The sequence below is a fragment of the Plasmopara halstedii genome (assembly GCF_900000015.1).
Source record: "Plasmopara halstedii genome assembly, contig: Scaffold_2386, whole genome shotgun sequence".
In the NCBI taxonomy this organism is placed as follows: domain Eukaryota; phylum Oomycota; class Peronosporomycetes; order Peronosporales; family Peronosporaceae; genus Plasmopara; species Plasmopara halstedii.
Window position 1 is genome coordinate 2,069,995 of NW_020189293.1, and position 14,792 is coordinate 2,084,786.

A 14,792-nucleotide genomic window follows, 5' to 3' on the forward strand; every position below is an offset into this window, starting at 1 on the left:
GCTCGTGGTCACTGTGCTTGACTTATTAGGGAGAAGAGGTGAAAAATAAATTTTTTTAAACAAACCGCAAATTTGCGCTCAAAGCATAGGGCCATAATTGCAATTTTACAATGTGCTAAGAAGGCGGTTTTGTTCGAAAAGCGCGCGTAACGGACGCCGCTTCCCACAGAGACGACTGGCTCACGTTGGATTAGGTCAACTATAGATATTGCACACAACGCCTATGGGATGAATTACTGTGCTAAGTATACTATTTTGGTCCTTGCAACGTCGCAGTTCACTTTGTGCTGCAACAGGCATTAACTCGAAGTCTAACATGCTTCGATCAGCTGTCCGTTTTATCGCCAAAGGGCTAATTCTTGTATTAATTATCAATTGTTCTATTTTCACACTTTAGTTCATTGAAGGCGCGTCAAGAATGTAATTTCACAACTTTTCTTCCAAATCTACAACTTAGCAATATTGTTATATACAAAATAAAACTCGAGTTTCCAAAATTATCAGATACCCACCAATTATTTCGATAGTAGCTTATCTTGCATTAAGGGTTTGAAAACGATTGACGTCTTAAAGGTGTTGGACACAAGCCATATACGTTGTTTCCTGTATATTAGGAACAGACTTTGAATAACTGAAAATTATCTGATCTCGTATCTAACATCTTCCTAATCCAGATAGCGTGATAACCCGTTCAGATGATATAGCTTCGACCAGTATGGGTGTAGCGAGTCAGCAAAAAGAATTGGTGGTCGGGCTGTAAGTCCGACCAAGGAATTTGCCAAGTTAAGTAATGTATACTTTTCAAATCAATCCTACTTTTGAGATGAAGTCGCTTATAATCGAAAAACTCTCAATCTTTGAATTAATAACGTTCAATAACGGCGCTAGTATTGCGGGGTCCAGAACAAAAAGGTTTGATTATTTAAGATTCTGTCGTTTAAGTTCATCATCAGTGAGAGCTTGCCCTTAAGCAGGTCCGACTCAGAACAACGATAGAAATTGCGCTCTATTTTGATATAAGTAAGGGTGAAAAGCTGTATCATACAAGGCTCAAGCTGCAACCTTGTGATGAGTTGTGGAGTGCATAATTGCCAGCGCAGCGAGTTTGCGGCGCACTTTTCATAGAAAAAGCCTTGACTCTCAGAATCTGAGCTAACAAATTTGGGTTATTGCGCTCCCACAAGGAGCAGACATAGAGCCTCTAACGTAAATATAGTGCTTATTTGCTTACTGTTCCAAGAGTGACATATGTTTCTCTTAAAGTAATACTGAATATGCACGTTATACTCTCTCGTATTATTAAAGTGTATATATCGCTCAACGTGCCCACGTGTACGACATTCTCCCCTTTTTTAAAGTTCCATCTTCATAAACACCGATATATCGGCACTTAGAATATTCGCATTGAGACCGAGTGTGACCCAAAATTTGCTCGATATATATACAATTGTACCAAACGTGGAAGGTGTAAGGACACAAGATTACACAACACATCCCGCTACACGACCACCCACTTAAGGGACATTCTTAGGACACTGGTCACACCACGAAAGTTACCGCGCCTAGAGCTCCACTTTACTCTCTGCACTGTACCGTTCCTGCACATCTGAGCGTACTTATACCGGGGGTTCGCTTCAAAGCACCAAACAAATGCTCGGCAAGCCCTAGCCAAAAGTGCGAGTTTTGTGGCTGGTGCGCCAAAGGACTTTTTTGGTGAGAATGCCGATGTATTTCCGATAAGAATATTTTCAGTGTTTCTCCAAGTTGCGACAGAATTCCTCCGTCTTCCCTCGGTAATACAGGGCCTCGCTGCTCTCCAAGGAAGCCTCTCACTACGCTCCGCCTTCCGCGGAGCGATTATCAAACTCCATGCCCTTTTCTATTAGCGAAAAGTGTTTCGACACCCCGCTTTACAAACCCACGACGATGTCCAGCTCATCACCAACAAATTGGACCTTGCTCGAAGATCTCGACTTGAAAACATCGCAACGGTCGTGCCGACTCCGTCCAAATCACGCCCTGCTTACAATTTTGAACCGTTGGAAGTCGCTCGCCACGCTGGCGCGGATCGTCTCCACGTCAACTTATGTGGGTCATAAGCTCACAGTGCGCGCTTTCTTGACCCACGGGTCATCACTTTTCTGGTGTATTATCCGCGCGTATAGCAGCAGCGTCTTGCGGAACCCATTCCCTTACTCACTTTGCAAACTGGGTAAGAAGAACGCGCTGTCCCACCCGTTTTAAGACTTTGTGAGCCAGCTTAAGCAGAGAAGACCTCCGGTCAGAGCGTCAATGCATTCTGAATTTGCGAATTGCGACACACGACGCAGATGTCGAGATGGAAACTCGTCACTACCAATTCCTGCTGTTTACATTCCCGCTCGTCGCCATAGAACATATTTTACAGCAACGACCCAAAAGGTATACTTACCACAAGGCTGGACCACACTTACTACTTAGCAACGATAAGCGAATTTGTCCCTTAAACGAGGGAGGGTGTATCAAGGCGTAATGCCGCGGGGCTTCCGTAGCTTTTTGCTTAGAGAAAGCTAAGCTAAGGTCACTGACCACACGTTCGCTATAAAATTCAGTACGAGTGCAGCGGATCGCAATCCGCTACCTCCAAGAGTACTTAAAACATTAGCCAAGGTCAAAATTGAAATTGTTTTAGTTGCGGCAGAACCGCAAAATCTAAAACTTTTGGTTCTTAAAACTAATATAGTAATAAGTTGTTCGAGGCTGACAAATTGTTGCGTCGTTGCGCAAGCAGGAATGAGAATACGCAAAGATCGCAGTCGTGGTTTGTCTTATATTGATCGGTGTCTTGTTCGAGTGGTCTAAGGGGGTGGACTTAAGACCCGCTCGGCATGCCAGTCTGCGTGGATACAAACCCCATAGACCTAATTAATATAGTAATATGCATTACTACTGGCAATCCTGCCACGTAGTGGCTTTTTGTTACGGTGTAGTCACACCTCTGTGTGATTACATCAACTTGTGTAATCAACATCTATGTACGGTCACACTACTGTGTGATTACATCAACTTGTGTAATTTATATCTATGTACGGTCACACCATCTTGTGGGACCCGCCTTTTCATACAAGAGTACGTAAGCTACAACGGCACCAGGGCAATCTCGCCTAAGTGAATCTTCAATCTTTCATGAGTTTGAAACTAAGGGCACTCTTCACCAGGTTCTTATAATTTCCTTCGGCTAGAAAAGCGTTTCACGTGCTAGTGAGTCATCTCGTAAAGCCGGTGGACTCGCCCTCCACGGCTGGCTTTCGTAAGTCCTCGTGAGTGTGGAGGCACGTCGACATTCCTCCGAGAGTCACGATGTGAGACCGCAGCTTAGATAAGACTGATATTGGGATCGTCTTTAGCTTTGTCATCGTACTGCTCGGCTTGAAGAAGCCTCAGTGGTTCAGAACCGCGTCGCTGCATTGGTGAAAAAGGTTGTTTGGCTACAGGGGATGGTAACGGTGGAGGTGTTGTTTCGTCTGCAACAGAGGCCCTCGGCAACCAAGCACCGTGCACCGAGCCCGCCATGTTCGACTAACGCATAAGAGAGATTATTCTATGGCCTCAGTAAGCCCACATTGGGTCACGAGTTACCGCATTTACTTCGAGATTTGCATAGTGTATCGCAATCTCTATTTCGGTACGACTATGAACGGTCCGATGTAGCGCGGTCGCAAATTGGTCTTATAGACCGCAGACACTGCATGTGTAGGTAGTCTAATCGCTTTCGCCAAAAAAATTATGCCCTACAACATACTTGTGTGCGTTTTACCTGCCGTTGGCATCGGCATGTCACTTCTGTTTATCGTGGCTCCAGCCTTAGTGTCGCGCACCCTACGTATGACGCTCAACCGCTAAGGTGAAATCGATGACTTGCTACGAAGCTGGGCTGGTACCAGCAAGACTATTTTGATGGGGCAACTAGCTATAGCACCGCGGTACCTCTGCAAGGCATCAGGGATATCCTTTACGACCCTTTTCACGCGTCCGCCTCACCATCTGTTGCGGAAAGTCGGCGGCTGACATCTCACTATTGGACCGAGTACCTTAGACTATGTTTCCCAGAATTTTGCTGTGAAGCGCAGATCTTTATCCGATACAGCAATTACCTGCAAGTCAAGACTTTGTCGAGGAAGAGCATGGCTGTAGCCACACCAGTCACATAGCAGCGAGATGAGCCATCGTGCTCAGACGCTTCAAACAAACCACAATACCGGTATTACCAGTCGCGTCAAAAAGTAGAGTCCATGTTGATGGACTGCCTGCACTCTGCCAGAACGGGCACGCTGGTCAACATCGCCACCGCATGCGGTGAAGGCTTGACCCGTTAACACGCTTCACGGTGCACATATATGTGCTTCTACACCTATACATCTTGGGCCACAAATACGTAGCACTCGCCAATCAGTTCGTCCTTCTGACCCAAAGTGGCCCCCAAAGGGGGATCATGCGCATCTTGCAGTACATGCTGAGTGTAATGCGGGTCAGTACAAATATATAGCAATCCATAGTATAGGGCAGAGCGGTGCAGGCGGGCTTAAAAACGCTTTTCGATAAAGCGATATCTGAGTTCTCAAACCCGTTGTTTTTCAAAGCTTTCGGCAGCACAACTCATGTTGCATCCAACCCGTACGTTGAACGTATCGCCAACAAGCAGTTACGTCACCATTGCAACGAGCGACAACTCATTGTCGGGGCATCACGAAAGCGCATCCGCCACCACTTTAAGGCGGTTCGGCTTTTACCTTACCTCAACTGCTGCGGGGCTCTCGTTCTATACTCGGAGCAAGTACGAGTTTAGCGGATCGCAACCCGCTTACTTCAAGAGTCATTATAGCCTTAACCCAAGGCTAAATTAACTCTTCGGTATAACCTTAAAACTGATTTTTTTATCTGCGGCAAAGCCGCTTAATTTTAAATGCATAGATTTTTCTAAAAATGTATAGTAAAATCTAAATACATGTATAACTACTGGCTATCTAGCCCCGTTACGTATTCTTGTTTGGGTGTGGTCACAACATGCCCATCTGGTGTGACACACACACCTGTTACCAGGGTATGTGTATCCCCGTTACATCAACGGTATAATTGGCATCAGTCATTATCTGGAAGAGGTATGAAAACGCTGTCTCTGTGCACAACAACGCATGAGCTGTATAGATAGCAAACGTCTTAGAGCCAGACAGGTGCACCCAAATTTGTTGATGGCATACTTCGTTGCAGGTAGCAGTCTGACCAAGCCACTTCCTCGAATTTCTGAGATTTTTTTTTAATCTCCATAATATATATAGAATCTGCTCGCAGTCCCTGCATCCCAATGAAGCAACTCACACTTGTCTTAACTACCGGATTTGTAACTGAAGCGTATTTCCTCAAACATCGCTCACAGGTGGTTTTCACTAGGCCTCCAGTGCTCCAAACGACTATGGTCGAACATGTCGTCGATATAGGTTTATGCATAGCCACAATGTAGCCAGGACAACAGTATCTCCAGATTGAATATAGCCGGAGCATTAAAGACTCCCTGTGGCACAACCAACCGCTCCTAGATCATCCCGCTCGGTTTTCTCACGGTTGTGAGAGAGAGATCGCTGTCACTAGTCAGCAGTTAGCATAAATTATCAATTAATTCGAGGGTGCTGAACAAAGTGCAGCCGACCACACTGTTTTTAGCATACTTTTTATGAAACTGGCGTTTGTGCCAAAATTGCGGCTGCACATAGCTTGATATAAACATGCACCTTTTGCCACCTGCCTTTCGCCTTCTGACACAGAAAGTGGGCGCCGAGTGTTTAGACTTTTTCATTCTCTCGCTAAAACCGCTTCGTACGTCGAAGAGAAAAGTGTCAAGGATGACACACTGTTCCCATCGTAATTGATATTGCCGTATGACGCGATTCTTGGAACTAAGTCAATTTCATGACGCACCCCCTATTCGGTGGTAGCACGTGTGGTGGATCTGTCGTCACCACGTCATGGTATTTCTTCAATTAAAAAGAAAAAGGATCAGTAGAATTTCTTAGGATTGCTGCGCCGCTTCCAGCCTTCAGTGCTTTGCGAGCACAATTTCATTTGTGATAGGTGACGAGCCCAGTCCTCCTACGGTACCAACCATACCATTTTGGTGGCCTCGCCATTATGTAATTTCTTGCATGTCTCCAAACCACAGCTTCAGACATAGTGGGAGGATACATACGTAGACTGTGTTCAAGATCGGCTGTCCAGCTTGCGAATCACTTCTAATTCCACTTTTAAGTTTGAAACAGCTTTAACTGAGATCTAGACAGAGGCGTCTACCGTCCTACTCACAGGACAGACCCCCCCCCCGTTGGCAATATGATGGTCAATTTGATGTACGGCAATATCTGATGGCATGGCCATACATCTGATACTATTATTACGTGTATCTTTACAAATGTACCCAGCTATGACGCTAATTTCATCGGTTGCATTATGTCATCCATTGCATTATGATCGGGTAATTGTGTCCAAAACGGTAAAGGCTTCCTGTGCAAATGACCACATCATTTGATCACCTACATGGTGCAAGCGACGCAAATTTGCAGACTTTCATGTGTATCGCAGTGAAGAAAATTGAGCAGTGACATCGAAAGCCATCTCTTCAAAATGTTACATTCCGTCAAGATTCTTGACCTTGCCGAGTGAGACAAAATCGTTCAGCATCGTGTGCGATGTTTTGAGCCATTGTATCATCACAGCTTGACGAAGTTTGTGATGATCAGGTGCTTCTTGTACCAGCCGAAGCAGCTAGAAGTTGTAGAAAAACCTTTTTGTGACAAAATCTATTTGTACTAAAATATACGTGCTTGACCGAATTCATAAAACTCACGGATGGCTACAACGCTGTCAAACTTTAAGGAATTGGGCTTAAGCTCTGATGATGTGACAAAAAATGAACTAGCTTGTTGATGCGTTGTTGCGTCTCCCCAAATAAAAATTAACCGCGCATTAGTCGGCAATTATCGAGCACGAAACCCCCAAATTATATTAGCTGCCTGTCAATGGGCACATATGTCAAATAAAAAGTTCAGCTAAACTTGCAGTGTCGTCGCGAGTGCAAAAAAATACATACCCGCTTGTGCTGTTTGTTGTCCGGACTCAACGCAAAGTTCATGCATGCAAGGTGTAGTGCCTTGATGGAAGGTAATTCAGCATAGTGATTAATTGCATGGTACGAGATCGCCAGCCGATATAATCTTGACGAGATTATATCACAGCGATTCTTTCGGTCCAGGTCTGCTACTATAGCCAAAGAAAAGAGAAGCGAAGACAAGACAAGAGATGGGCCCACCAAGAGATTTACGGTAGAGCCGATCCCGATCTTGGCTGTGCCATCTCGCAGGACGTCCTTTCCAATAGAAATCTGCGCCGATGCCTGAGATGGCTTGACAAGTTTCTTAGACTTTCTTATCCTCTTGAACTCTTCGCCTTTCTGCCACACAGTTTTACAAAAACGTGCTCTTACCTGGCGGCGAAGATTATAATAGCATCCACCATGGTACTACAACGTCCCGTCAACTAAACAAAGCTCAGAGTGCCGAGTTTGCGTATCTGCCAGCCCATGAGACACCGCGTTTTTTTGCTGACTAAATCTCGTTGTGATTATAAACTGATTATGTTAAACGCTGCCCATTTTGCCGCAGCGGATTTCTTACACGATATGTGTATGACTTGCGCTAAATTAAATAGTAAAGAGCTTGCTCGGAAGTAGCATCCCCAGCCTTTTCCGACTCTCTAAGTCAGCACTGCTCAAAAGTATCGTCTGCGCTCGGAAAAAACCGGGCGAATAAATCCGTACGCTACATGACGACGGTACTTTCGGTATTAAATGCTAGAGAAAGTGGCAAAAAGTGTACTAAACTCGTGAGCTGGGTGAAGAAGGCACGTGCTCCTACTCGTCGTGTAGCTATAAAGCCAGCTCCAGTGAAGCGACGCAGGACCGGAACCTCGTGTGTTGTTTAAGTTTGCAAAGTACAAAGCACGATATGAACGTTGAGGTTATCGTTTTCAGCAGCTCTGCTCATCTTCACGAGCATGTCAAACAGCTATTGGTCAAAACCGGACTTGGAGCAAGACCAAACCCATTCTAGCGGGAAGCGCGCCGGGCTGGGTGCCCTGTCTTTCTCCATCCGCAATGGGACAGTCTGTGAGACAAATCACTAGCGGCACGGCGTAAGAACAGACACACCAACATGGGACGTCAAAACTCCATCTTTTTTTAAATGCGGGTATCTATTACACTAGATGAAGCTCCAATCATTCCCCCAGGAGTGAGCCATCAAAAACTGCGGGCGGATTACAACACTATGACGACTAACACCCCTGTCATATCTTTGGGTTATGGTGGCACGTTGACTATCTGTGAGAGTCTTGGCGTGTGGCCGAAACTGACATGAATTAATTTCGGATGCACTCTCCAAGCTTTGCCATCGTACGCATGCAAAGTGGTCAAGATCCGTATTGATGCCACAAAGCAGAAGGTAGCTTAGCTACACGAGATAATTATGACGTTGCTTTGTATTCAAAAGGCTTCACATCGGAATGACTTATGGAGCGGACTAATAACATGTCTTTAAAAGCCCCCGTAAGAGCACATGATGTTTATGCGCTCTCGTCGAGCTACAAAGGTGTCATTTACCGTCTTTTTGTCTTAGAAAGTTAGTGTTCTAATGCGGCCAGGAAGCAAATAAGTCTTTTCAACCAATTGAAGACATTGCATTCGTAAGTAGGCTAATAGCGATCTATATATTGTTTTCGCACATGACATATTCATGACCGTTTTGTCTGCCTTTGGTAACCGCATTTGTAACGGCTTTTGTTTTGCTTTTGCCCATTCTGACACTCAGACGTAGCTTCGCACACTCGTTGCATGGCATTTAGTTTCGTAGATATTTATTCTCAAATTTCTATAGCCGGGCTGGTATCTGCAAGAAGAAATTTAATATCAGCCTCTCTTTATCAAATCCACTTCAAGACAATATCAAAAAGACACGGGATCAGAATTTTTTTCTTAAGATGGACAAAAGCCTTTGGTGCGATGCTGTACGTTAATCAACGCATATTCTAGGAGTGGGAACAATCTTTTCAGAGCCACTGTCTCTCCGCATCAGTACTTCAGAGGGTATGGCACTTCACAAAAATAAAACATTTCGTCTGTTATCTGTCTGTGGACGATCAGCGGTGGTCGCATTCAATCGAATGCCGAGCACTCTGAGCAGCATTCATCAAAACTTTACTGTAAGACACGGATATGTCGATCCAAAGTAAGTGTTACGGCAAGTATTTTGGTGAAACTTTGAGGAGAAATAGCGTGGCTGTATTCGGGCCGGTAACGGCACCACTGACTGCAGCGAGATGAACCGTTTTTCGTCTGGACATCGACAAAGACACAATACCGGGTATTTCTGAATCCGATTTTTGGAAAATAAAAATCTAACTCATCCTTGTGTCTCTGACAGAATCAGCTAACTGGTCAAGGCACCGACGCTTGTGGCTAGTGTTTAACCCGTTTGCAAGTCTCACACGCGAGCATATAACACTGACCCGCTTCTATATGTTGGACCACCAGCACCTGGCTCAATAATTTATTTTTTATTCACCGAGGTGACCACCCAAAGGAGTATCATGTGCATCAGGCAGTATTATATGCTTGAAAGACTACACCATGGGGTACCCCCGACAAGTTGAGAGGCAAAAGGGTCAGTGTTGTAACACAACAAATCTCGAAATAACGAATAGCGATGCAATTGTGATACGGGGAGCCTTGAGCAAGCGGCATCCAAATTTTTAACCTACTTACTTAAAGCCTTCAGCACAACAGCACATGTTGCGTCTGGCCTGCTCGCCGCACGTATCACCTCATCAATTGACGACGTCACCATCGGAGCTCATAGCCTGGGCGACACGAAAGCGCATCCACAATCACATTAAGATGGCCACATTTATACCTTACCCGGAGTTATACTCGAAAATGATGTTCACCTCGCAATTCTATCTAGGAAATGTGATGACGACGTCGCTGTGCGCAACGACGTACAAAGTGACTCTTAACTTGACGAGGACATGCATCATAGCCGGTAGCTCCTTGTTCTGAACAGGTTAGCTCATTCCTAACACTTGAAGCTAGCGTGACACAATCACGCCCCTGTCCTTACAGCTTTTTCTTTGAGGAAAGCGTAGGGTATCGCAAAGGTTGAAGAGTCACAGACGATACGGAATGGCAAATCAGGATTTTGAATGTTATATCGAGATATGCATAAGTCTCCCAATCACAACCTTATAGTCCGCTTTTTGCCGCGTCTCAGCACCAGCTGACGAGATCATTGACGGGCTGTGCTATGCCGGCATAATTTACACAATACTTGCGCAAATTGCTGACCAAGTCAAGCTACTTTCTCAAGACCCATTGGACCAAAAAGGTTGGTGCACTAATGGCCCTCATATGTCTAGTAAAAGCGGCACAACTACTCGTTGTAGCGCGCTTCTCACTCGTAAAAGATCACCATTCTTGGAGTGATTAGGACTGTGGTGGATAGGTGCTACAGCTGTATCATAGAGACAAAGGGTCTGTAAACAGCAGGAGTTTGAGGGAATGGGATGTCACCTCGTCCGCGTCGTGCTTTGTATGTTAAAAATTTGAGCGTGAAGCAACGCTCAAGACAGACGTCCACTTTGCTTTAGCTGGTTTAAATTTTTTTTAGACCGGCGAGGCGGCGCATTTTTTGATCCAGTTCGCGAAATGAGCGTAATTCTCAGTGGCACTGACACTAGCTTACGTACCTAACACTCATAACTGATTGAGTACGTGTTTCCCCGAATGTTGCTGCCTCAAGCACGGACAAAACTTCTAGGGGTGACTACTTAAGAGCTGGGTAAGTATAGAATGTGTCATCCCCCGCGCTCGCGGAATGAACTTCTCGCGTTCGTTTTGCCCTTGGTTTGATGAGAAGGCTCAAACCCAAAGGCAAGTAAGAGCTTCGAAACAGTGCGGCAAACGACTTCGGACCCTCAAAATTTCTAAGTATGGCGTGAATCAGGCAAGTGGTGACATGATGCTTGCGCTCGAAGTAGTGGTCGTCACGTCCACCCCATCCACGGGTAAAGCGATTTTGTGGCCTCGAGACCTAGTGCACGCTAGATTCCTTGCCAGGTTCAGCCTAAATCAGCTAGCTGAACATTGTCGTAAGCTCCGGTAAAATTTTGAAATATTTCCCGCCGATGCGAATGGGCACAGATCCCGGGGTTCGTACAATGAAGTGGCTGAACGCAATAAGCGCTAATTTGGAGGATTGGCCGTGAAATCAACTCGGGCTAGACGACTGAACAAAGTGCAGCCGACGTCACGGTTCTGCAGCAATTTAACAAGTTGGCATTTGCACTGGAATCGTATCTGCATTTAGATTACTATAAGCATGCACAGTTCGCCACTTGACGTTAGCCTTTCTGACACAGAAAGTCCGCATCAAGCGGGTACATTTAAATTCTATCACTAAAACGCTTCGTCCTTCGCACGGAAGAAAGCGTAAAAGACGTCATGCTGCTCCCTTGGTACAGGCCACTGCTATGCAATATTTGGTCCCGACAATCATGACATAACCCCTACTCAGGGTGGTGGATCTCTCGTCACCACAACGTCATATTCCTGCGAAAAAGGGTAGAAAGATGAAGATGCTGTTTTCCTTCTCCTATTCCCTCACAAATAATACGACCTTGAATCTTCCAAAGATCAATAAAATTCAAAGTTGAGATTGAGATATCTTTGTGACTGTCCGAATGCTATGACTATTTGCATGTCGTACACCCAGACTTCTAAGGTTACTGTCAAGATGACAACTCGGCAGGTCATTTCTTGGATCTTAAAATAATATGGCTATTATACACGGCAGAATACAAGATATATGAGACGCTATTATTTGATAATGCATATAAAGTAGTATATGGGATAGATTTCCCCAGAAACCTGTTTCCGCATTTTGACCTATCAAAAATGGCAGAACTGGATTAAATGCTGAGCGTATGTTAGTGGACGAACGTATTGGTTTGGGTTACATGTCAGCATAAAAAGGCATGTAAAGTACCACCCTGTTAGTACCGTACACTGACGCTGCGTCAGCTGGTGCAACTCGAGCGAGATAATTCATGACATAATCGATCAGTGACTTCTCAATGTTGAAGCATTTGTACGCTTGGCACCACGGTGCGGCCTCGAAGCGGTCTCCATGTCTTCAATTATGAGGCCATTCTTTGCACTGTATTTTTGTCGGAGTTCTTGATGTGTCAGCACTGATCAGTCGCGGGACAGACACAGTTCAGCCCACACTTCTGGTCTCATGCTGTGACGAGTGGGTCACTTATCTGTTCAGACACTACTTCACGATTTCCTCGATTATATACTGAAAAAAATCAGTAGGTTCACGTGTATTAAGCGTAGCAGAACTCCTACAGCCGATGGCTATCTATCAGACAAAAATATTGGTAAACGCGGTCGTTATCAACACAAAATTGTAGCGATTCTATTGCATAGTGTAGCTGACTAGCACCAGGCTATGCAATGCTACAGAAATATGAAGATCCATTAGACGAAATACTTTCAATACCTTTCCAGTGCATTTTGAATGTGATAATGAGGACAACGAACTGCCAATATGTATATACCTTGTATCTACCGTAAGAAGTCGATTTATATTCCCAGTAGATGCATGAATATGCATTTCTATCTCGCTATGTTGGCATATCCAACTGTTACTTCCGATAACCGGATTCGGTTTGGATAAGCTCTGGTGCGCTTGTATATTCACTGAGCAGAGCAGCGTATGGTGTCATGATGAGGCGATCTGATCGAGTGCTTTACATTCATTAATGCTACATTTATTAACTAAGCTAAGTGATAACTATTGCCGTGCACCGTGACGAATACATACGCCTCGACGCACAGCACCCTTGTTGCAATTAACTTCTCGACAGCGGCGACCGCCGCCGTGAGAAACACACAGACGGCCACCAACAGCGCTCTTGGTGCACTCCACAACTTCGCATCTTCGACCACCACCATGCGCGATACACAGACCACCTTTGAGAGCTGTTTTATAACAATTTGAGGCACTGCAACGTTTGCCGCCCCCATGAGCAGAGCAGAGACCACCGGCAAGCGCCGACTTGGAGCAACCCTCTTCACAACACCGCTTTCCACCTCCGTGGGCGATGCAATATCCTCCTTCCTTGGCACTCTTTATGCATCCACTAGTGCGACACCGACGACCACCACCGTGCGAGATGCAAAAGCCGCCAGTCTTGGCGCACTTGCGGCACTCAGGCACTTTGCATAGTCGACTGGGCTTGTGAAGCTCACAAAATGTGCCAAAGAGGCTGTTGGCCGTACGGTAGCAGTTTTTCTTCGAGCAAATGACGCTTGTCTTGAGGCTTACTGTGTGGAGCGAGTCAACCACCGGGTCCGGATTCGTGATAAAACTAAGGCTCATGCGTTCGCGCAACACAGGCGAAGAGACCGACGATACATCGCTAGGAGTCGATGATGCCACACTGGAAGTATCAGAGTCTAGTGTAGAGGAGACCAGTGAATACTTTTTCGGTTCAAAAACCGGTCGATTAAATGGAAACTGGGAGCGGTGGTGCATGACATCGCGGAATATTGAGTCTGAAAGCTGAAACATGATAAAGAGGAGGCACGTATTAAGTGGTCGAGGGGGTAAGTTTGATTGTGTCCAGGGTGAAAATCAGAGCTGGAGAAATTGCGAAGGTTGGACGGGACCCATTTCCGATCTCAAGGCTTAGCACCAGGCTGAAAATCTGAGGCCACACCACCATCTGCGCGCTCACAGTCATGAAATGGACCGACCGGCTGGTACTTGCTTGACCCGTTCACGCACACTACTTAAAAATCTCGCAGTTTATGTGCATGTAGAAAATGCGATTTGATGCCTGATACGTGTAGAAAGGCCATCTGTCGCCATTGCCACTTTATACAAGTTTTGCTTGTAATGTGAGCGAGGCAGTTGTGATCTCGTCGTAACGCTGAAAGGGCGACCACTAATGTGACGTGCCTGGATGAACACTGTGCATAAATGTCATATTAGAATGCGGTGGCGTGTCTCTTTGTTACGAGCAGAAAATCGAACAGGTTAAAAATGTGGTGCTTTCATTCAAAGAATTCTCGCGAAATTTGAACTCAATTTTCGTCTCGAGCAAGATTTGCATTTATGTAAACTTCAATTTCTCAAATTTGGATATGCAGCATTATAGCTATGATTAGCAGCATATGAGAGTTATATCTCGATTGGAGACAGAACCTAGGCGTTGGTGTTGGTGAGTACCTGAAACTCATCATTCAGCTGGGATTCATAGTATTACACGAATCGATTTTCTTGACGTGTGCATACTGTACCAGTGCTTCTTTTGTTTAGATTGCACTCTATAGCAAAACAAGGAGCTCAATAATAAAATTTACAACCACTACTACACGTTGAGCTTCTTACTTCTGGCAATAGTCCAATAAATATTAAGACGGAAAGCAATGACTTAATTTGTGCTTTTAATTAAAGCAAAGCTTTTGTTGACTCATACTTAAAAAATTAAGACATATGGCTGGCTTCTAAAAAGAGCTTTTGATATGGAACATGAACAGTACTCCGAGCCTTCTTGTCAGTATAGCACAAGCTGCTTCTATGCAGTATGTGATATAGCCGATTTGGAAAAAGAGCATGCCAGCAACATGGCTCAGCGGGTACGCA

The 14,792-nt window shown here is 45.1% G+C and overlaps 1 protein-coding gene across 1 annotated transcript; it reads right to left on the reverse strand.

The window, feature by feature from the left end:
- Positions 1-12,935: 12,935 nt before the first annotated feature.
- On the reverse strand, positions 12,936-13,679 carry PHALS_03889 (uncharacterized protein; the record flags this gene model as incomplete). Its single annotated transcript, XM_024718187.1, has 1 exon — positions 12,936-13,679. One exon carries the CDS (start codon positions 13,677-13,679, stop codon positions 12,936-12,938), a length of 744 nt encoding a protein of 247 aa, XP_024583611.1.
- Between the last annotated feature and the right edge of the window lie 1,113 nt (positions 13,680-14,792).